General features: G+C 43.7%; 1 protein-coding gene and 1 long non-coding RNA gene across 5 annotated transcripts in view; one reads left to right on the forward strand and one right to left on the reverse strand.

Moving 5' to 3' along the window:
* LOC122459537 overlaps positions 1-11,940 on the forward strand; it is a 101,838-nt gene extending 89,898 nt beyond the window's left edge. The window contains exons 2-3 of the long non-coding RNA XR_006280299.1: positions 9,972-10,104; positions 11,597-11,940. This is a non-coding gene — a long non-coding RNA (uncharacterized LOC122459537). The remainder of the gene's footprint in view (positions 1-9,971; positions 10,105-11,596) is intronic.
* The window catches only part of CD200R1 (CD200 receptor 1), a 53,361-nt gene that overhangs the window by 6,090 nt on the left and 23,853 nt on the right, over positions 1-23,418 (reverse strand). The window contains exons 1-3 of one of the 4 annotated variants that reach the window (XM_038390982.2): positions 13,257-13,830; positions 5,963-6,067; positions 1,244-1,558 (exon numbers count right to left, since the gene is read on the reverse strand). In XM_038390982.2, coding sequence (XP_038246910.1) covers positions 1,244-1,558; positions 5,963-6,067; positions 13,257-13,344 — 508 coding nt within the window. In that variant the 5' untranslated portion in view covers positions 13,345-13,830. Of the gene's footprint in view, positions 1-1,243; positions 1,559-5,962; positions 6,068-13,256; positions 13,831-23,418 lie in introns of those variants that run through there. The other 3 variants (XM_038390952.2, XM_038390971.2, XM_043511846.1) reach the window with 3 other exon arrangements.

The raw sequence follows: 23,418 nt of genomic DNA on the forward strand, positions 1-23,418 counted from the left end.
CACCCACTCATGTCAGTTTTCTCAGGGATGGTGTGAAGAAATGGGCCTGTATCCAAAACCCCATATCCAAAAAGTTCCTGGATCCTGATCTACATTATGTGTCATCTGCTGCTGATCTCAGGTAGTAGTTAACACAGGGGTGTGGGTATATTTCTTATCCTTGGTGTGTCTTTGTCTCTCTCTTCCCCTCTGTTTTAGTCAATTTTGCAGTAATAAATTCTTATGGTTATATCATTTAATATAGTCTTTCCAAAATTACCTGGGCAACTTTCAGTATTCTGATCTAGTTACTGCCCTCATGTCAGGTGGGTCACCACAGTCATCCTCCTTTGTTGTGCACAAGATAATGCACTAATGATGTTCCTAGCAAATAGCCTCTTTATGTTTGAGGCAGAAATGTTACAGGGGTAGCATAGGAAGATCTGGATATCCCAGGGGGTTGGTAATAGGCTCTATTAGCCTTTTACTTGTAGCTCATCTGTTCTAAACCAGATCAGGTTTGCAGTAATTGAAAGTCATTACTATCCGCTGTAGGTGAACTGAGTTGACCTCAGTCCAGGTGCTAACAGACTTGGTTTACACTTGCCAATGGGCATCCAGTCTCAGAAGAGAGACCAAAGAAATATTGAACATGGGGGGACTGAACTATCGTTATTCCTAAAAGTGGCCTCACTAAGAAAGGTTTAAGGTACGTTGACTTGTTTGCTATACATGTTCTGTGAAGAGAGGATTTCAGTCTCCAGAACTGTCATTCTGGAATTTCTCACAAGCACTAAAAGGCTCAGATCCTCAAAGGCATTTAGGCTCTTAACATCCATTGAAATTAGTGGAAGTTGGGAGTCTAAATACTTTTCAGGATCTGGGCCTAAATTAACTTTTTAAAAGCAGTTTCATGGGGGGATGGCTTAGGCTGGGGGTGTTTGTACAGAAGCCCCTCTACCAAATAGCCAAAGATTGATGTTAACATCAGGTAGAAAAATAGCTCATGCCAACCTTTCCAGCCATAGAAATGAGGAGAAAGGTTTGAGGAGGGAAAAGAGAACCAGAATGTAAAGAAGTTGGATGTGAGGAGAGACCACAATGAATTCACATAAGGGGATTAACCCAGCAGACTTCCTAAACTCCTTAGTTTTTGGAGTTCCCTGAGCCTATATTCTCAACATTCTAAGAGGAGGGGAGGTTTATGTGTCAGGCATGAATCTGATTGTGTAGACAATTAAGAATGTCACAGCCTGTTACTTACCTAATACAATCAGAGTGTAGGTTTGATTGAAAGTTCCATCGCTGTTTACAGTTTCACAGCTATAACATCCCTCATCTGTGAGTGTCACTTGCCGAATCTGAAGTGCACTATCAGTTTCAGGGCTAGATTTCCAATCCATTCTCTCATTGCAAGTTGTTCTGTCTGTCTTTTTCTGATCAAATCTGAATGCCAGTGTGCAGTGATTTCCATTCCTTGGTCTTATCTTCCATATTACTGCTACCAGATTCTCCCTTGAAATGTTACCACAGGTCAGAACAATGCTGGAACCAGCTATATTAGACACTCTGATGTTATCTAGACAAGATGTAGGAAGAGAAGGATACTTGAAAAGGTCACCCAGAGTGTCATCATAACCTTGGAGCTCTGGGGGTAACATCTCTAGTATTATAGAATATTCCATAGTATGATCCCACCTCTGCAGATACTAAACTCATCTCCTTGTGTCCATAGCTTTAAACGGTGACTGATAACCTGACGTTTGGTTTTGCCACCAGTCCATAAGATTAACCTCTCTGCTCTCATACTCCATAGAACCTCTTCCCTACTGCAATCACTGCCAAGTTTCAGTATAAAGAAGTTATTGCGGAGTGGAGCCTGACTGAGATGCAAGGCACAGCTAATTTGGAGGAGCTCCTGGGGTAACTTTCTTTTTTTCCCCCTTGCTTTGGCAGTAATTGTGAGGCAAACGAATGGGAGGGAGTAACATTAGTAGTGTGCCTGTTCTGTACTGGCTTTGACATAAGCACAAATCAGGAAAAGTTAGACATTTCTGAACCACTTTCTGCTGCTCCATCCATAATGGGAGTTAAGCTACCATCTTGAAATAGCTGGAACTCAGCAGAATCAGAAAATCTTTGCAGGAGCTGTATGCTAAGGATTGGTCTACACGTAAAACTTATGCTGGGGTAGCTATGTCAGATAGGGGTGTGATTATTTTTTACCAATATAACTATGCCAATGTAAGCTCTAGTGTAGATGCAGTTATCCTGGAAAAACAGTCCAACTTTGAAAATAGTTTCTATTCAACATATCTTTCTTCCTCTACCCTCCCGAGGCCAAATTCTGCCCAGCTATACTGGAGTAAATCTGAATTAGGTCCTTTGATTTTAGTGGTGTTATGCCAGATTTACATTGATGTTATTGAGAACCAAATTTGAATGTTTGTATTTGATATTTATCCGGTCACTTCTCTGACAAGAATGAGTTTCTACTCCTGTTAGGCCTGCAAAGCCCATACAGACACAGGAGAGCGAGCTGGAGTCTATTCTCCCTCACTGAGCATTGACAAAACTCTCAGTTAAGTTCCAGTGAAATAGTCTTTACCATCAATGGTGGAAGAAGAGGAACAAAGAACCCAGCTGCATTTTCAGATCCCAGGTGAAATTTGTGGAGCAGGCAGTTAGAAAAATCCTATGACTGCTAAATTGAGCAAATTTATCCTGCAATTGCTGAGAACAAATAGGGAATTTCCCTTCTCCTCATCTGCTTTTAGAATTACTCTTCTGGATATAAAAGAAAAGGAAGACTTGTGGCACCGTAGAGACTAACAAATTTATTTGAGCATAAGCTTTCGTGAGCTACAGCTCACTTCATTGGATGCATTCGGTGTACTACTCCAGTGTAGCTGGGCAGAATTTGGCCTCGGGAGGGTAGAGGAAGAAAGATATGTTGAATAGAAACTATTTTCAAAGTTGGACTGTTTTTCCAGGATAACTGCATCTACACTAGGGTTTATATTGGCACAGCTATATTGGTAAAAATCCATATGAAGTCCAGTACAACTCATTTTCATGGCTGAATCATCAGCATCACCAAGTAACATCAAATTTATTAGACTATAAATATTATGTCCACATAAGTCTATCACAAAAACTTCAACTCTGATTAAAAGGACAATTTCAACCTGTTTAGTTCCCTAAATTACTTTTCTGGATGTGTTTATTGCATTACAGAAGATGAAACTTTTATTCTGGATCCTCAGTGAGCTACACAATGTTTACATCTTATCTAATCTACATTTTTTCTTGGGAAATTTCTTTCTGTTGCTCTACTGCCAGTAGTAACATGGTGTGAGCACTAGTACAGATAGGCCATAGGCATATTTTTACCACCATGTCATTTAACCCTGGTCAGAACAGGAACAGACGAGAGCTGGGCAAACTTTGTTTGGTAAATACTACATTATTTGTGAATTCGGGTCAAATAGTTTTGGCCAAATAAAAAATGATTTTTTTTTTCAAAAAAGTGTAAATGTTTTGTTTTGACATTTCATTTAGAAATAAACTGTTTATTTTTCATTCAACCCACACCATTTTTCCCTCACTTTTTTCATTTTGATGAGGAAAAAAATCAGTTGGGGTTTGAAACAAACAGAATTTTACTTTTCGTTTTTCAGTTCAGCCACTGAACTGAAAAACCCATTTAGTCACTCAGCTCAAGTCTAGACTCTCTGGAAGTCCCAACACTTGTGGCTGGTCTACACTAATATTCTTGCTGTTGTCACTGATAGCACTGCAACGGTGGCAATGCGATGTGAGGAGATTTCCTGGAAAATGCCAGTTTAGGCAAGACCTTAGAGATGGTGTAGGGGAATGAACTCCACTTCCCTGTGTGCCTCAGTGACCATCTCATGTGCTTCTGTGATCAGGCTCATAACCACATGGTCTCTTCTACTTTGCGGGGGTAGGGGTGGGGAGAGCCTCTGATTGGCAAGCTCCTCCACAGAGAATAAGGGGACGAGATGTATACCTGCAGTGAGGCATAATTGCTTGCTTGAGGTCACCTGGGAATGCTGAAAGAAAAGGAGTACTTGTGGCACCTTAGAGACTAACAAATTTATTAGAGCATAAGCTTTCGTGAGCTACAGCTCACTTCATCGGATGCATCCGATGAGTGAGCTGTAGCTCACGAAAGCTTATGCTCTAATAAATTTGTTAGTCTCTAAGGTGCCACAAGTACTCCTTTTCTTTTTGTGAATACAGACTAACACGGCTGCTACTCTGAAACCTGGGAATGCTGAATCGCACTTGCTGTTTGGCACTGCACTTCTTGCTACTACCAAACGTGACACAGTGACGTATAAATGTGGGGGTTCACAATGTCCTTTCACAATGGCCCTGATTCAGCTAAGCCTTTAGGCCCATGCTTAGCTTTAAGCTGGAGTGGTTCCATTGGCCTTCAGTGGAACTATTCACAAGACCTAAGGAGGTTGTGGAAACTCCTTCAGTGGAGGTTTTCCAAAGGAGGCTGGACGGCCAGCTGTCTTGAATGGTTTAGATACAACAAATGCTGCATCTTGGCAGGGGGTTAGACTAGATCTGGGGTGGCCAACCTGTGGCTCCGGAGCCACATGCAGCTCTTCAGAAGTTAATATGTGCCTCCTTGTATAAGCACCGACTCCAGGGCTGGAGCTATAGGAGCCAACTTTCCAATGTGCCGGGGAGTGCTCACTGCTCAACTCCTGGGTCTGCTAGAGGTCCTGCCCCAACTCCATCCTTTCCCACTCCCTCCTCTGAGCCTGCCATGCCCTCAGTCCTCCCCTCCAAGAGCCTCCTGCATGTCACTGCTGATGCAGGGAGGGAAGTGGAGGCACTGATTGGCGGGGCTGCCAGTGGGCGGGAGGCACTGGGAGCGGAGGTGTGCTGATGGGGGGCTGCTGACGTGTTACTGTGGCTCTTTGGCAATGTACATTGGTAAATTCTGGCTCCTTCTCAGGCTCAGGTTGGCCACCCCTGGACTAGATGACCCTTGAGGTCCCTTCTAACTCTATGGGTCTATGATTCTTTGCTGGCAGGGGGCTCATATGAGGACACTGAGTTGATGACCTACCCCACCTACATGAAAGAGGGAAATCCCTTCAGCCTGAAATTGTGACAAAGTGGCTCTAATCCCCAAGGTTAAACCCTGGTCGCTCCTGTTTATCATCCAGGGGCCTGATAATCACCATCGTTTAGGGTTATTCCCAATCTCTATAGCTCCTGGTGATGCAGTGTAACCCCCGGTGGCATGGGGCAGTGGCATGTTTCATGCCCCCCACAATGCTTTTGGTTTCCATATAGCAGCTGGGGATAAATTTTTCCATTGATGGAGGCATACCCCTGAGAGGCAGAGGGACTTATGTGGTTCTACTGTGCCACAGAAAGCCTGCATTGGGAGGGTATTGGCTGCATCACTAATCCCTGAGCTGGGGGCTTTAGGTGTGAGTTATGGGCATGCCAGTAGAAGGAGGAGTCTAGTAGGTGGATCTCTAACCAAACCCACCCCTTGTATAGCAGGGATCCAGCAGGCCTTGATGCTGCTACAGCCCATGGGCTGCAGTCCTACCCATAGAGCCTTAAAAACCCGAGGATCCCATTCTCTCACCCCATGAAGATTCTCTATGTAAAACTATTCGCTTCGATTTTAAACATTTTGGGGCAGGGACCATCTCTTTGTTCTGTGTTAGTCCAGTGCCTAGCATGGAGAGGCCCAGCTCCATGACCGGGGCACCTAGGTGCCACCATAATAGAAATAATGATTAATAATAATGAGATATTGGGGCAGGATGAGAGAATTCAGCCCCAAGTATGGGGTTAACTTCTCCTTCCCAATCCCTCACAGGGTGATGGTTGTCTCAGTGCTCTGAGTTATACCAGTACTGTGCGGCACCAGGCCATCCTCTTTTTCCTAACCCCTTAGTGATGGCCATTCAAACATTACCATTAGGGAGGTCTGGACTTCGTACATCTTGCTTCTTGCCAGCACATGAATTGTTTTCTTGGCTGGGCTCCATATCAGATCCAGTGGAATTTCTTGCCTGAGAACCTTTGTATAAGGAAAAATAGTAGTATAACTTTCAAATTAGCTTACTAACTCAGAGGGAAAATAAAAAAAGTCTCTACCCGGTTGGTTGCTGACAATCCACCTCTTCACAAGCTGTTCAAAATGGCTAAAAGATGCTTCACACACAGCGAGCATTGTTGCAACGGAGAGCTGAGTGGGAATGTGATATCATGCAAAGGATGAGGAGGCATGACTCTGGGGGTTCTAATCCAGACTGTGCTAAAGACTTCATCTGTGACCCTGGGCACATCACTTAGTCCTTTTATGTTTCTCTATCTCTTAGGCCTGGGCTAAACTTTATATTTAAGCAGATATAGCTGGCGCGCTCAGCGGTGTGAAAAATCCACATTCTTGAGTGCTGTAGCTATGCCAACCTAACTTCTGGTGTAGATGTAGCTAGGTTGACAGAAGAATGCTTCTGTTGACCTAGCTACCTTTGCTCAGGGAGGTGGTGTTCCTACAGCTACAGAAAACCCCTTCCATTGCTGTAGGCTGCATCTACCCTCTGGGGTTACGCCAGTATAGCTACAGCACCACAGCTGTGCCACTATAGTCCCCTTAGTGTAGCTACGAGTCTGACAGGTGTGAAGTGTCCTGTTCATCTCACTGAGGCATTCACTCAGGGATGATAATTTAAATGTCAACTATTTCATTCCCTGAGTAAGAAAGGAGACAGTGGATCATAACTTACTGTGAGTGATTTCTCATTTTTGTGCCACATGTCCATGACATTTGGGAGATATCACCACTTTTTTTTTCTTTTTTTTTTTTTTGCTCGGCCCCAGGAGCTTAGCAGAGCCTATGGGCCCCACTGAGGGGAAGTCAAGCTCAAGGAGCCCAATCTAGTGCAGCTCAGAGAGCTGCACTATCATATTTTGTGCACAAAATTGAGTGTGAGTAGTGTTTCATTATGGAGACTCATGTGGGTGAAGCTTATGTTATGGTAGAGCTTGGAAGAATACTGCCTCTCCCCTCTCCCCCAGTCTGAGCCCTGATCTCCAAACCTCTCAAGTCCCTCAATATTCTCTAACTTTGACTCACCTGAATATTTCTGTACCATCTCTAAATGTTGCCACTTCCCTGTTCAACAATAAGTCAGTCATTAATCCAACAAACAATGTCATTAAATATTAAACAAGGTTCCGTAGCAGTGATCCTAGTATAGGTTTTTAGGTCACCCCACTATTTACAGCTTTTCTTGTTTAAAGTGGGCCATTTCCCCTCCTTTTGGGGTTTTTTTTTCAAAGAGACACAGTCAATTTAGAAGTCATATGTAGTCTTGAAAATTTGTCATCTACCTCTTGCAAAACCTAAGATTACGGTAACTGAAAGCGATTGGGGAAAAATATTTTTCTCTCCTTTTCTTCGTTTGTGTACATTGTGCATTTGACAGCACTTTGGGTATAGTCAGTTTCACTGGTTCTCATCTATAATCAGTGACTTAGTCATTTTCTCCTGTATCTTTGAATCTTTCACACAGCAAAAGGAGAGAGAAACACTTTTAAAAATAGGAAAATATGATTGTAAAACCACAGGGGGTCTTGGGGGCAGGTGTAGAACCTGAAAAGACTTTTAACTCTTTTCATACTGAGTAGATTTCAGATTGGTGAAATTCAGTTTTATATCCATGACTGAACTTTTATCTCATGCCCTGAGAATACTTAATTTCCTTAATAGCCTCTTTAAGAAACTGAAGCTTTTTAAGAGATTTTGCCCTCTAAGGAGATTGACAGTTTTGCTCAGAGATAGTTCTATTGTACATTGATTTCCTGCAGCAACACCCTCTTTAACTTTTCAGTGCATAGCCCCACACGCAACAGATTATAACATATTCAGATTAGTGGTATAACAAACTCACAATTGATATACCACAAGCAGATGACTGATTGCATCCTGGAATGAATGTTACATGAGTTACACTATGATGCAATTCAAGGGGCAATATTTGCAGTTTGAAAGAGGCCAGTTGTAATATGCTGAATACGTATAGTCTTTTTTCTGTATCTATACTCTGTCACTGAGTATCTGTGACACTAAGCAAGGCTGGGGTGGGAGAACATAACAGACAGACAGCGGATCCCTGGTATAACTCTATGGCAGTGAATGGAGTTACACCACGAATGATCATGGCCCAAAGGGTTTGTGAAACTCACTTATCTTCTGAACACCAGCCTGTTCTTTTCAGTTGTAAGAATAGGTATGTACTACTAGTAAAAATAACAAATTAGTGTATTGGGTAGATCTCCCTGCAGCTGTGAGATATAGGAGGTAAGGGTTCAGTTGCTTGCTGAAGGGAATGACGCACAAATAAGGACGGTGTGGACTCATACCTTGCTGTCACCTTCAGTTCCCCATTCCCATCCCCACAACCAGACTCTTGATTCTCTGACAATTTCTCTAAACCCATGGTCCCCACCCTATCTCTGTCATGCTAACACTAGTTTATTTAGTCATCTCTTGTTTCCATTACATGAACTCCCTGCTTTCTCATTTCCCAGCTTCTCCTTTCATTCCCTTGTAATCATCTTCTGCTTCTGCCATTGTTACCATGTCACTCGTCTGGGTGAATCTCTCCCCCACCCCGGATGGCTTCTTCTCTTCATTACTAATAAATTACTAAGTCATTCCCCACAAAGTCATCCCCACCTCTAGTTTCGTTGTCGTAGCCTATCTGTGATGTGTTTATTGTTAGACCGTAAACTCTCCAGGCCAAGGAATGACTTCAGCTGTATGTACTGTACTGGGCTGAGCTCACTGAGAATGCTAAATAATACACGTACATCCAAACTCCTTGTTTTCATTTTCCAGGCTAAACACAACTCTGCACCTGCCCAACTCTCTGCTCTTATTTCTTCCTGTTACCTTCTCTTTCCATTTAACCTGCCCAAGCCTCACCCCTAAACGCTCCTCTTTCTTTACACCTTCTTCCGTGCCACCCCAAAAGCCTGGAATTCCCTCTTTCTACTTGGGCACCAAAGAATCTTCTTTCTCTTCTTCAGCTCCTCCTTGAAAAACTACTTATTGGATGGAGTCTTCCAGTGATACTTCAGCAATGTAAGAAGCACATAACTCAACCCTGAGGCCATGTCTAGGCTAGGAAAGGTTGGCTATGTTTTAATCAAGACAAAGGCTAAAAGAAAAAAGGCCCCACTTTAACATGGGTCTGTCATCCAGACAGCCAGCGTAGTGTCATGGGGTTGGAATCGTTCATCCTCCACAACACATAGGGCTGGTCCTCAATTGGTGTAAATCATCATACCTGAATTGAAGTCAATGGAGTTAAAAGTTTACACTAGCTGAGGATCTGGCCCCTAAACTGTAAACTATTATAAGGCAAGGTCTGCGTCTCCATTTTCTGTACATCACCAAGCAAGCTGATGGAACACAAGAAGAAATCTGATGTTTACTCACACGGATGCCTCCCTGTGTTCTGCCCACATCAGGCTTTGTGATTTGAATCTATGCTTTTATTATGACACTAACACTGCTTCTAATCAGGCTTTGTGCAGATGAAGTATGCAAGGACTGATCCGAGTGGGGGCCCAAGCCAGCCGTAGTGTGCAAACTCCTCTGTAGCTTTTACTCCAGCCTGGCTCATGAATTTCACCCTCACCATTCCCATTATTGTTCTAATTGAGATGGCATTTTTATTGGCTTATAACGTTCAGAAATAGTTCCCTTTAAGGCCAAAACGTGTCCTGGTTGTTTTCAGTCCAGAGAGGAAATCCATTTTCAACCTTTGAAGAAAAATCTATTCCTTCCATTTAAAGATTCATATAAAAAGAGCGCTGTGTGTGTGTGTGTGTGTGTGTGTGTGTGTTTCTCACTTATTGAAATAGATTTTATTTTTTTTACTTTAAATTATTTTTGTCTTTTTACTTTGCAGGAAATTTTTTTTTAAAATCTATGGAGGCTGACATTTTAATCAGACAAAGTCAAGAAAATCAGAATTATGGGGCTAGATCACTAGTCCTCACTAAGTGCTGTTCCAGTAGTACAATGGGCACTAAAGCAGACAAGTGAGTATTTTCTCCAGCATAGGGGAGTCCTCACATGGCTTAAATGTGACATACTGCCTACCAAACAGCTACAAAGGGCCTTTGATTTTTTTTCTCACTGAAGAAATGAACATGGAGCATTTTATATGATGCTGCGTAGACTCAATCTAAATTTCAGTTCTCCTCCTCCAGTGAAAGGACTAAAATGCATTTTGTTTTGTTTGTTTATGTTGAAGTTGCACCTTCTCTTGGAATCATAGATGCAAATATGTAGGATTTTATGTGTCTGACTACCTACGGTATGTTTTGTGATCATTTAAAGAAAGACCCTGTTGTAATTTATAGTTACAAGCTGGCAGAGTTAAGGTGACTGTGCTGTCCTTAATGCCCTCACTTTTGTGCAGTTAAAAATCTCACTCATAATTGTTTTGAAGTTGGTTTTTTAACATAATAATTTCTTTGGATTTTTCTAATAATGAAGCTGCCATATGAAAAATAATAAGGGCTCTGACTTTTCTGCCCTTTTTGTACATTTGAATGATCACGTCTTCAAAAACAAAAAATAAGAGCGGTGAGTTTTCAAACAGTGTGTACATCCACACTCATATGTCAGAGTTAAAGAAAATACAATATTGTATGTGGTCAGGATGCTATTTTCAAACCTCCTTACTGCTGAGGTTTTCAAATGAGACTGATTCAAGCACAACAGTCCTTGGTCAGAATGATGTAAATGTCAACTGGGTTCAGGCTCTTGGGTGGGGCTGGGGATGAGTTGTTTGGGGTGCAGGAAGGGGCTCTGGGTTGGGGGGGCTCAGGGCTGGGGCAGGGGATTGGGGCACGAGGTTGGGGTGCAGGCTTACCTCAGGCGGCTCACAATCAGTAGTGCAGCGGGGTTGCTAAGGCAGGTTTCCTGCCTGTCCTGGCACTGCGGACTGCGCTGTGCCCCGGTAGCGGCCAGCAGCAGGTCCAGCTCCTAGGTGGAGGCACGCAAGCAGCTCTGTGCAGCTCTCGCCCGCAGACACTGCACCCCCCACCCAGCTCCCATTGGCCGGTTCCCGGCCAATGTGTATGCGGAGCTAGTGCTCGGGGCGGGGGCAGCACCTAGAGCCCCGTGCCCCCCGCCCCGCCTTGGAGCCGGACCAGCTGCTGGCTGCTTCCGGGGCACAGCATGGTGTCAGAACTAGCCTGCCTTAGCTGGGCAACACCACTGACAAGACTTTTAATGGCCCGGTCGGTAGTGCTGACCAGAGCCACCGTGACCCTGTGCCTTCCATTCTGTGACCCACAGTTTGAAAACCACTGATCTAACACAGCCCAGACCAGGACTAGACACCATAGTTGTTAAACCGCCTGCGCTTTGTCTAAGCTCGTGCTTCCCATGTCACCAAAACTAGTGCAGCAGAACAGCTGCTAGTGCAGCAGTAGGAGATTTAAGAAAAAGGCTCATGTAGTTGAGGCCCGGCTGAGCCTGTAAAGTGCACCCTTTTTCAAATGTCATCATTTCATTTTACAGCCACTCCTGGCCCCCCCAGAAGCTGTCTGGGACTCTGGGCTCCCAATAATTTTGGTACTCTGTGGGGACAGATGTGTCCATGATGGGTGTACGTGCACTGGGCCCACCTACCCCACTAAGCCTGTGGCCTGTGAGGGAGTGGAGGCCAGAATGGAGGAAATGAAGAGGAGTTGACTGGGTTTTACTACATGCTTTGAGGCAGCCTCCTGAGTTCAACCTTATGCAGAGAGGGAAGCAGCCTGGTCTGGGACAGGGCACTGAAGGATAGGTACCTGTGGGAAAATTTCTGTCTCCTGTTTTTCTGTGGAAAATTGGGTTTTTGATTAAACAATTGTTCTTGTGCAAACTTATCTGCCTTCCATGGAAAATTTCATCTTTTTGTCAAAAAAAAAAAAAAATTCAAAAACCTTCTGGCTGAGAAGGTTTGGGTTGTGGCTGAGAGGTTTTCAGGTTTTTAACTGAAATTTAAATGAATGAAATGAATGAAATTTAATTCTTTTATTTAGGTCAAAATTTTCCTAGAAAAAAATCCTCATTTCCTGACCAGCTCTATTTAAGATCCTGGGGTTTTACCCCTGACTCTGCCATGAGATCACTGTTATACCTTGGACGAGCTGCTTAACACTCCTGTGTCTCAGTATTTCCATCTGTAAAATGTGGACGAGGTACTAACCTAACCTCTCAGGGGTGCTGAAGCTGAATTAAACAATGGTTGTAAATGTTTTGAACTCCTCTGATGGAAGGCACTAGAGATGTGAAACCTATCTTTGGAGCCTGTGTTTGAAAAGCTCAGCACAATAGACCAGTTCTCACTGTCAGTACATGTACTTCAGGCTTTTGTGGCTGGTGCATGAGACGGCCTCTCCCTGCTTTAGTGATGAGTTTCTGTGGTGAGCTCAAGGGATGCACCTTGCACTCACGAGAGTGGGGCTTGGAAGATCATGAGCTCTATATATACAGGTGAGTGGGAGCTGGTGGAAGTAGCTGGAGCAGCTAAAAGGCTAATAAAACTGAGACAGCTGACCTAAAAGGTTAGGAAGCATGGCCTTAGATGATACTGTTTTCACTACAGAAGCTGTTTTTGATCAAACACTGACAGGTGTTCCTTATGGTAAAACTCCCACCAGCTCTCAGAATGGATCCTCAGTGCTACTTGCCACTCTCTAATAGGATCTCCCACCAGTGCTCAGAATGAAATTTATGACCTCCACCCTCCGCCATGGGAGCTATGACCAGCCTTCCTAACAAAACCCAGAAGAGACCCCCCCGCCCCGGCTAAGACTTTGGGTTCACAGATGGGGCTGCACACGCTATTCCCTGTGTGATCTACAGTCTGTTAAATAAATCAGCCTCTTGGACGACAGGAATTTAAAGACACAGGGAAGAGTCTTTTGGCAGCTGATAATGTTGTTAACTGAATCAGTCCCAGTTGCTAAGTAAACCAGACACAGGGCACATTTCTAGTGACAATAAGTGATCAAAGGCAGATGTAGTGGATGAAGTGCAGGTCTAACATGCCAGTAACAATACATTATCGACTGTGTCCTTTAATGAAAGCAGCACTGATAAGTACAGCATTTACATGAAGGAAACATCTTAGCACATTCCCCTTGCCTCGATCCATAGCAGCTGCTTGGTCCCAAAGAGAAGTCCAACTTACCCATTGGTACCATGGCCTCAGTGACGGTGAGCAGCACGAAGGCACAAAAAGTCTTCCCAACACAATTCATGTCAGCTTTTGCTTTCATCGCTCGCACAGCTCGCTCACTCCATCCATCCTGTTGTCAGACCAGCTGCAGATGTGGGGAGCTTCCCTCTGTGACAGCATGCCCTTGCCAGCCAGTGTCTCTGTTCCCTCTTCCACTTCCCCACCTCTCCTCCACCCCAACTCCGCCTGCTCCTGACTGATTATCTCCTTGGAGGTAGAGAGGCTCCTTCTTCTGCCTTTTCATGACACTAGGCTTCCTGTGCTGAGAGCCAAAGCAAACATTGAGGAAACAGATTTAGCAGCTATGCCTTCCGTTCATTGGCTCTCCTTGCCGTGCTGATGTGTGAAGATAAACTCCACAGCAGAGCTCAGAATGGAGTAAAAATGAAGCTTATTCTTCAAGCCTGGGCTTACTGTCAGAGAGGGAATATTAATCATGGGGAGTTGGAACATCCAGTAATAACAGTGCACTCAGCGCTTCACAGACAAGAAAAGTTCAATCCCTGAAGGGCTTCCATTCTAAAAGACCTTATATACAAAGACCTCTTTTAATAATTGCCCCGCAGGAGATGCTCTGTCCCTGTTGGGATCAGGGCCTTAATCCTGCTCTTAAACAATGAGGCTCACTCTGACCTCAGAGGAGAGAATGTATAGTGAAGGGTGGGGGGGGGCGACTTTTGTTGTAGTAGCCAGGCAAGATACTAACAAACTTCAACAGGACTTTATTTTTTAAAGTGGAAACCTCTTTTCCAAGCTGCTGCTGCACCCTCAGTAGTTCTCCCTCAGCCTCTTCAACTCCTCCCCCCCTCCTCCCTGTTTCCTGTCCTTTCAGACTCCCAACAGCCAGTGCTCCCAATTCTAATAATTACAAGCAACATCAAAACACCACACTCCCTCTTCTCTTAAGAAACTCCCCCAATTACAATAAACGTTGTTCTAACCACAGGAACAAATAGGAAACAAGGCACTATACTGTTGACAGAAATATTACACTAAAAACACTATAAATACTACATAACATAGTCTCTAGTCCAGACAGGTGGTTGTCTGGGTCTGACAGGCCATCTCTCAAGCCCTGGTTCCAGTGCAATACGGTGAAGTCATCCAATGCAGACTGGGTGTTGGCATAATCTCCTCTTGGTGCACAGGCAGGTGCAAGACAAGAAGCATTCCATACCCGTCCATCAGAAAGTTGATAGGTGTAAGGTCCCTTCTTCTCTATGATTTTAAGAGAAGCTGTGAATTTATCATCCCCTTTGTGTAAAATTCCAGGTTTTCGTATTCTAACGAAGGAACCATACTGAAACTTTGGTTCCTTAGCATCCCGCTGCTTGTCTGTGAAAGCCTTATATTTTGCTTGGTTCTGTTCAACTGTTTTTCTCACATCATCCTCAGTTGGGGTCTCAGGTCATGCCTTTAACAATCCAGCAATGTTCAGTTTAGTATTCATCCGTTTCCCATGCAGTAACTCTGTGGGTGATCTTTGCATTTGTGGCATGTCGTGTAGCCCGATATGCTTGCAAGAAATCAGTAGTGAAGGTTATCCACAATCGCCCTTCCAGTTTAGCTGTTTGCAAACTCTCTTTCAAACTTCTGTTAAATCGTTCGATTTCCCCATTGGATTGAGGGTAATATAGGGATGACCTTCTGTGTAAAATGTTCCTCTTTGCTAGAAAAGTTTCCAACACTAGGGAAGTAAATTGACTACCATTATCTGAAACCAGTTCTTTGGAGTTACCTTCCCTGCTAAAAACTGAAGAGAGGAACTTAATTACTCTAACAGAAGAGATTTGCGATATAAACACTACCTCAGGCCATTTACTGAAATAGTCTATTAAGGTGATGGCATATGACAGTCATTTGGAGCAGTATCAAAGGGTCCTACAATGTCAATCACCACTTTTTCCTGTGCAGATTCAGGAAGAGGAACAGGCTGTAATGGAGGGGTACATGTCACTGCTGTCTTATCATGCATTTGGCAAGTGACACAGGATTTTATGAGTGCTTCAGTTTGAGAGTCCATCCCTGGCTACCAATACAGATCCCGTAGTCGTTGTTTGGTTCTGACAATTCCTAGATGAGTATCGTGTGCCAGGGTGAGTTTTGATTATAATTCTTCTGGCACAAGTAGCCAGTGTGTACCTCATAGCACACAGCCATCGAACAAAGAAAGTTCATACTGAAATCTAAAATAAGGCAGCAAAACTGGGTCAAGGGTTTTAGGGTTACTGGGCCATCTCTTTGTCAGAAATTTCCGTAGTTTTTGTTGAACTGGACACGCTGAACAAGCAGCTTGAAATTGTTCTCTTATAACTTCAGTAAGAGTGCTTGTAATAAGTGCAACTACTATATCCTTATCCTCTGGTGGACCATCTGGTGAAGGCAAAGGCAAGCGAGAAAGGCAATCAGCTACCACATTTTGGTTTCCAGGCTTATATTCCAGTTCATAATTAAAAGAGAGTAGTCTTGCAGACCATTGAGCAATACAGTATCCTGCTCTTCCCAGTCCTTTCATGGTGAGCAGCGTCGTCAAAGGGTTGTGGTCTGTGCGCAACTTGAACATGCGGCCCCACAGGTAAGTTCTCCATTTTTCAGTAGCCCAGACACAAGCAAGTGCTTCTTTTTTGACTGCAGAATATTTTCTCTTAGCATTACTTAGTATCCTTGAAGCAAATGCAACAGTCCTCTCTGTGTTGTCCCCATGAAGTTGTGTGAGGACAGCCCCAAGTCCATAATCAGAAGCATCAGTAGTTACAATTGTGGGCAATGCAGGACTGAATAGTGCAAGTACTGGACTATGTACAATCAAGTCTTTCACCATTTCGAAACTAGCTTGTGTATCCGTTGTCCACACTAAGGTTGAACTTTCCCATAGTAATTCTCATAATGGTTCAATGACGGAAGCATAATTGGGAATGTATTTTGCATACAAGGTGGTAAGACCCAAGAAGGAACGTAAAAAGGTTTGCAAATCTGTTGGAGGAGGAGCATTTGAAATTGCCAGGATATGAACCAGATCAGGTTTTAGTCCAGCCTGTGAAATTGTATGCCCAAGAAAGGAGAGTTCAGTTTGTCTAAATTTGCATTTGGACCTATTGAGCCTGAGGCCTGCTTTGCTGATGCAATTTAGTACAGACTGCAGATTATTGTCATGCTCCTCCAAAGTATTTCCAAACACACTAATATCATCCAAATAGCACTGAACTCCATGTTGATTCTTCAAAATCAATTACATCATTTTTGGAAGGCGAGACCATATGGAACACATTTAAAACGGAATAGTCCCTCGTGTAATAAATGCTGTGAGGTCTCTGCTATCTTCATGCAACATAACCTGGTGGTTATGCGCTCTGTAAATCAAGAGGAGAAAATATCTTTGCTCCACGGAATTCTGCAAATACTTCTGCTATGTGAGGAAGAGGATGGCTGTCAATCACAATAGCTTTATTTGGCTCTCTTAAGTCCATACAAAGGCAAATGCCTCCCCCCTTCTTCTGCGTCAGTACTATAGGTGAAACCCATTCCGAGGAGTTAATCTCTTCAGTAATGTCCTCTTGAACAAGTTTTCTAAATTCCTCTGAAACAGCTTCCCACACTGAAAATGGTAAGCGCCGTAATTTCTGTCATACAGGCATCACATTATTCCACATTTTAACTTTATGCAGAAACCCATAAGCACAGCCGAGTTTCTCCTCAACCTGTTGTTGGGTCCCAGCTGAAACTGGTGTGTGTACCGCAAGAGTGCTTTGCCAAGGAAGATAAATTCGTCCATTAACTATCCTGAGATTTAAAGCAGCCAATAAATCTCTGCCAAGGATAGGAGTGCCTTTGTGGACAGTGTAGAACTCTGCAGTTACACAGCAATCACCAAAAGTAACTATTGCTGGCAGGCCGCCATGTACTGGAATATGGTTTTTTAAATAGCACACCAAGTGAAGCTTGGGTTCAGTCAAAGGCAAATCTTTAAAGTAATGCATGTAGATGGAATCAGGTAGTATTGATACTGCTGAGCCAGTGTCCAACTTTAGTTGAATAGAGTGTGATTTGCCTGAGGGTATGGCAGAAACGTTTACCATGCACTTTATTTGTTCTGAAATATGTGCAATAGAGATTTTGTCCATGATCAGCACAGTAACTGCATTGTATTGTAACTGCATGCACCTGTTGATTGAACTGGCTGCTGCGATATACTTTAGCAAAATGCCCAATCTTTTTGCAGTGATAGCACTGAGCTACTTTTGTCGGACATACTGTGTAGCTTGCAAGGTGTTGTGGGGATCCACAGCGAAAGCAAGCTTTTACTGTATTTTGAATTTGCTGATTTGGTGGTTTTTCATTAGTTTTCCTCTTGTAATTGTTTGTCTGCAGCGAAAGTGAACTTTTCTGCAAAGGAGTCACAGCCTGGACTGTGCCTCCTGTATCCATGCTCATTATTTTGGCTTCAGCTGTAGCTGACTCAATCTGGGTAGCAATGATTGTTGCTTTTTCTAGTGTAAGTTGTGGTTCTAGAAGTAAATGTTCTCTTACACTTTCTCTAATCATCTCATCTGCCATATTCCCAAAGTCAAAAGTTACAATCAGACTCCTCAGGGAAGCAATATACTGCATTATAGTCTCCCCTGGTTTCTGCTCACGCTGGCGAAATCTGTAGTGATTAGCTACTACATTCACTTTTGGTACAAAAAAGTTCTTTAATGCAGTGAGTGCAGTCTCTCATTTATCGTCTGCAAGGGAAAAAGTATAAAATATATGCTACCCTTCTGCTCCAAGGCAGTGGATTAGCAGAGCACACTTTCTTACTTCAGAAATCTCTGTAGCACTGATTGCAAGCAGATAAGTCTCAAACATATGGATTCAGACAGTAAAAGCAAATGGAGGCTCACCTGGGCTTTGCAGAAGGGGTGCAAGTGGGTTCAGCGGCAGAGGATCCATCCTCGTCGCCAAAATGTTATTGTAACCAGGCAAGGTACTAACAAACTTCAACAGGACTTTATTTGTTAAAGTGGAAACCTCTTTTCCAAGCTGCTGCTGCACACTCATTAGCTCTCCCTCAGCCTCTTCAACTCCTCCCCCCTCCTTCCTGTTTCCTGTCCTTTCAGACTCTCAACAGCCAGTGCTCCCAATTCTAATAATTACAAGCAACATCAAAACACCATAGACTTCAATTTTTTACTTAGCTTTGGACACAAGTTCTTTAGCCTTCCAAGCTTGGCAGCTGTCTCCCCGACCAATTTGTAGCCCATCTCCCTGGTTGAAAGATTTTTGTCTTTTTGCTAGGACAGTGGCCCCATCTCTCTTCTTCCTCACTGACACTTCCAGGTCAAGTTCAGCGTTGGCTACTTCTCCCATAAGCTGACAGCATCTCACATGCAGAACTCTCTGGTCCCACAGAAGTGCTGGGGCTTCTAGCTGGCCATATGTATAACCCAAAATAATTAAAATCCAGAATGACAGCCAAAAGGAAATAACAGTTGTCACTAAAAGCAGACTAAGCAGAGAGGCCGGCATGTGTTTTGTTAGGACCATGTCTTTGGTATGTATTTTTTGTGGTTACTTTAACACTTCTTGGCTAGCAGGATCAAGGTTTATAGACCTCCTGGGAAAAGTTGGGGACCTATTGAAGGGAGGAGAGGCGGAGGCAGGCCAGGTCAGGCCAGGGAGTGGGTTCCAGGTGTCAGATTTGCATAGAGAAAAGAGCAGGGAACATGAGAACTACCATAACAGATCAGTCCAGTGGTCCATCTCGTCCACTATTGTGACAGTGTCTGGTACTAACTGCTTCAGAGGAAGGTGCAAAAAATGCCATAATGGACAATTATGGATTATCCTAGAGGCAGTTTCTTCCTAATCTTTGCCAGTTGAGGGGTAGTTTAGGCTTGGAAGTATGACAGTTTATCCCACTTATAATTTTTTTTATCCTGCCCAATGTTATTGTGGATGTTCTCAGTACCCATAAAAAGGTCTAGGTCTGAGTCCTTGGCCACAATAATATCATGTGGCAATGAGTTCCACGGGTAAACCGTGTTATATGAACAAATATTTCTTCTTCTTAGTTTTAAATGTAATTTAATTGAATGCCCCTTGTTCTAGTAATATGAGAGAAGGTGAATAGAAACACTCAGTGTACTTTAACTATACCATTTGTTATTTTGTATACACATGCCTCTCTTATATTCCATCTTGCTCATCTCCTTTGAAGGAAACAGCCCCAGTCTTTCTTCACATGTGTCTCTAATCATTTTTGCCATCTGCCTCTGTCCCATTTCTAAATCTGCTGTTTCTTCAGGGGACCAGAACTGAGCACAGTACTACATAGGAGGACATACCATTGTTTTATAATATTTTCCATTCCATCCCTTATACTTTTGAACATTTTGTTTGCTTTTTAGACCTCCACAGTGCATCGAGCAGAGGTTTTCACTGAGCTTCCCCCACTGCTGTATAGGCCTACTTCCCAAGTCATTACCATTAATCTAGAAACCAGTAATGCATGTGAGCAGATAACAATAATTTCAGCTAATCGGAGAGGGACAGGTGGTAGTTGATTGGAGACACATTAAGAGACAAGGGTGGAAAGAGAGTTAGGGAAGATAAGTTGTACTGAGCCTTGTTCATGAAGGAAAAGGAGCTTGAATTTGATGCAGAAGTCCAGGGGACTTGAAGAGGAGCTAGACATGGACATAGAGGCAGCTGATTTTGTGGAAATTCTTTGGGTGGATTGAAGGGTATGGATGGATGTTGTGACCCTGTGGGGACGGGGTCAAGGGAGGAACCCTTCCGGATCAACAGCATTTCCCCTCACCCCCCTCACCCCAAATTGATACAAAGACAGAAACCCTGCTACCCTTCCTTTTACTGTAGGGGTTTATCCAGGACAACCAGGGTTAAACAACTGGATTCATTTGGAAGGTAGACATATGGAACCTGCTGATCTTTTCTGGGAGAGGCCTCGGAGCTCAGAGACCAGTTAGAGGTTCACAGGAAGGGTGTTAGACCAGAGAGCTAAGAGGCAGTGAGTCTGCTGGGATTTTGAACTCTTTCTTTTCTTGTAAAAAGACTGCCCCATAAACAAAGGGCCTGGGAACCAAAACACAAAATTATTGAGGTGGGACTTATGTTTTCTCTTGATTCTGCACCCCAGAGAATGGAGATGCCTTTGTCTTTTCTCAGCTGGAGACTGGCGTATCTGTTACACCAGAGGAGCTTGGGCTCTTTTACAGAGGAGGTGAGGAGAGCTGTACGTCTGGGAGGCCAGTGTGGAGGAGGGTGTAGAAGTCAAGGTGAGAGAGGATCAGGGCCTAAATAAGTTGAATGGAGGAGGACGGATGGACTTTGGAGATCGTGCAGAGGGGAAATTGAGAGGATTTATTGACAGCATGAATGTGGGGAAACAGGAAGGGTGGGAGTGGGGAGCTGATTGTGATGCCAGAGACAATGCAGAGATTGGAGAAGGTGCCAGCTGGGCTAGGGAATGGGGAAGAAGAGGGAAACGTCTGGCAGGAAATGGGAGATTGGATTTCATGGTGTTGAACTTGAGCTGGTGATGTGTGCATTATCCAAGAAGAGTCTGGACAAAGGGGGTAGGGTAGGGTGCTGAGAGCCATCTCTACTAAAGGTAGTAACTGAAGCGAGGAGACTGCATGAGGTTACCTCTGGGTAGTGCAGAGGGGAGAAAAGAAGAAGGCCAATGACTGAGCCCTGAGGGTCACCAACAGAGAACAAAAGGGAGGAGGTAGAGCCCCCAGTGGAGATAGCGATGAAGCAGTTGGAGAGGGAGAAAGAACACCAGAGATGACCGTTGCTGAAGTCAAAGGAGGTAACGATCTCAGAGAGAGAGGGTAGTGATGATTTCCTCTGGCAGCATCCTTCAGACAACAGTACAGTCCTGACAGCAGTATAATCACATGCACCGAATAGTCCTGAGAGGCCTCAGAGGGCACATGTTCTGTGGGGTTGCGTGGTTTTATTATAGCACTACAGCAGAGTCAACACTAGGACCATTTATTTGAAATGGAATGCAGACTTGTCACAATGCCAATCTCAAGTCCTTGTCTGTTCTTGTAGCTGAAGTATGGGTTCTCCATTGTGGTTTTTAGTGTGGGTTACTTTAGATCCACTGTCTGTTTATTATAGTATCATCAGACATTGTCTGAGAGATGCACAGTCTGTGATCAGCTCCGTTTGAAGTGGTTTTGCTCAGACTTAAGCCTTTCCTGCCAACAGAACTTATCATAATAACTTGTTCAATATACAGAGCAGCTGCAGGATTTGGGAAGATACGCTGTAACTATTGAAGTATAGATAGAAAATAAGTTTTTGGGAGTAAAATTACTACTTAATAGAGCCTGAATATTGACAGGTGGTTATTTTGTCAAATCCTCAGTTAGTGTAAATTGGCATAGTTCCATTGACTTCTGAGAATCTGGCCTATTGTGTCAACCATAGCATCCTAGAGTCCTGGGCCTTGAGACCCCAATGAGTGATGATGTTTCTAAGTAATCTGGACTTAAATAGATACATGTGAAAAGTCTCATCAATCAAGAGAGCTGGTCTCTGCACTATTGATATCTCACCTGACTGCATAGAACCCACACGACGTCCTGTCAATGAAATGACTTGTTCTGGCCTTTCGCAAGAAGGCTTCATTTATAGTCCAGTGCATTGTGCACTACTCACCATGATACGTCTATTTAAAGAACCTTTAATTCCCCTACAGACATTAATAGAGTTGGAGCATCAAGCTTAATAGGAAATTTCCTATTTTTTGATGATTTGCACCAGAGACTTACAATTATTGATAGTTTTCCCCACCTTTGTTGATTTTACTAAATAACTTTTTTTTTTCATTTTTAAACTCTTTTCCCCCCAAGTGAAAAAATAGATGCATTTTATGGATTTGTTATGTGTGGTCATAAAAGTGAACAAGGAAACGCATTGGATAGAGACATTTTTTGCGTTGGCAGATGCTGTACAAACTTCTTTGACAACAATCCTGACCTGCAGCCCTACAGCTATTCTAGTTCTGGGCTCCCCACACAGCTCTGCAAATGTTCCTGAATCTTGACCTGCAGCCCCCCTTCCATTATTCCATCTCTGCGCCTCACACAGTTGTGCCATTGCCTCTCAGCCCAGCCCTGCGGCCCCCCTGCTATTCCAGTCCTAGTCCTTCAAAGAGTTCCACCAAAGCAGCTTAAATCTAACCTGCAAACCCACCTGAAATGTGACTGTGAAGGCAGCTAAAATAATAGACTCCAGCTTCAGCTGTTACATGCTGTGCCCTGTAAAGGATGTCATGCAGTGGTCGTTACCTATCATTTCAGTCCCACAAAATAACAACTCTGACCAACCTGCTCCCCTAACAGAGTGATAAAGTGAAACCCAGAGGAGAACATCACATAGTAAAGGGGTTGGGGCTGTTTTTGAAGAAGCTTCTTAGGTGCTCTGTGGTTACTTGGTATTGTTTATTCCTGAAAACACCCACACACTTGAAAGTCCTGATGAGAATATGGTTTCTTCTGTGATTCCCCCCGGAGGGTAGGAGGGGCAGAGGCAGAGTGCAGCACCCTCACATATCAAAGGTGCTTTTATTTCATAACAAAACTGAAATGACTGAGCCCTGATTCGATGCCTTTAGTTTCTTTTCTTTCTGATTGAAGGAACAGAATTGTCCTGAGCTTGAACCTACAGGTTTAAATTCCTTCTTGTGGTCTGTATTGTATATACTCATAGATAGACTGAGAATTTCTGCCAGCATTTCAAAGCAGATTTACAGGAGTGGGTTTATATGTAAATCTATTTGGAAACTCCTCCCCCATCCTGCCCCCGGCCGCAGGATCTGAGCCAGTGTCTCTTACAATCCTTCTGCCTCCAGAATGAAATACCTGCTTTCTCGAAGATTTATAGGGGCAAATCTTCAGTGGATGTAAATTCTCATAGCTCCATTAAGTTAATTTTAAGGCCAGAAGGGACCATTATTATCCTCTAGTCCCCAAACTTTTTACCTCATGCCCCCCCACACACCCCTTTTGTCCCAGGCCCCACAGGGAGCTGGGAGTGAGGTCGCGGCTTCAGGAAGGGAGCACATGGACACACGTAAGGAGGCCAAGGCTGGGGC

Source organism: Dermochelys coriacea, chromosome 1 (genome assembly GCF_009764565.3).
Source record: "Dermochelys coriacea isolate rDerCor1 chromosome 1, rDerCor1.pri.v4, whole genome shotgun sequence".
NCBI classification, from domain to species: Eukaryota; Metazoa; Chordata; order Testudines; family Dermochelyidae; genus Dermochelys; species Dermochelys coriacea.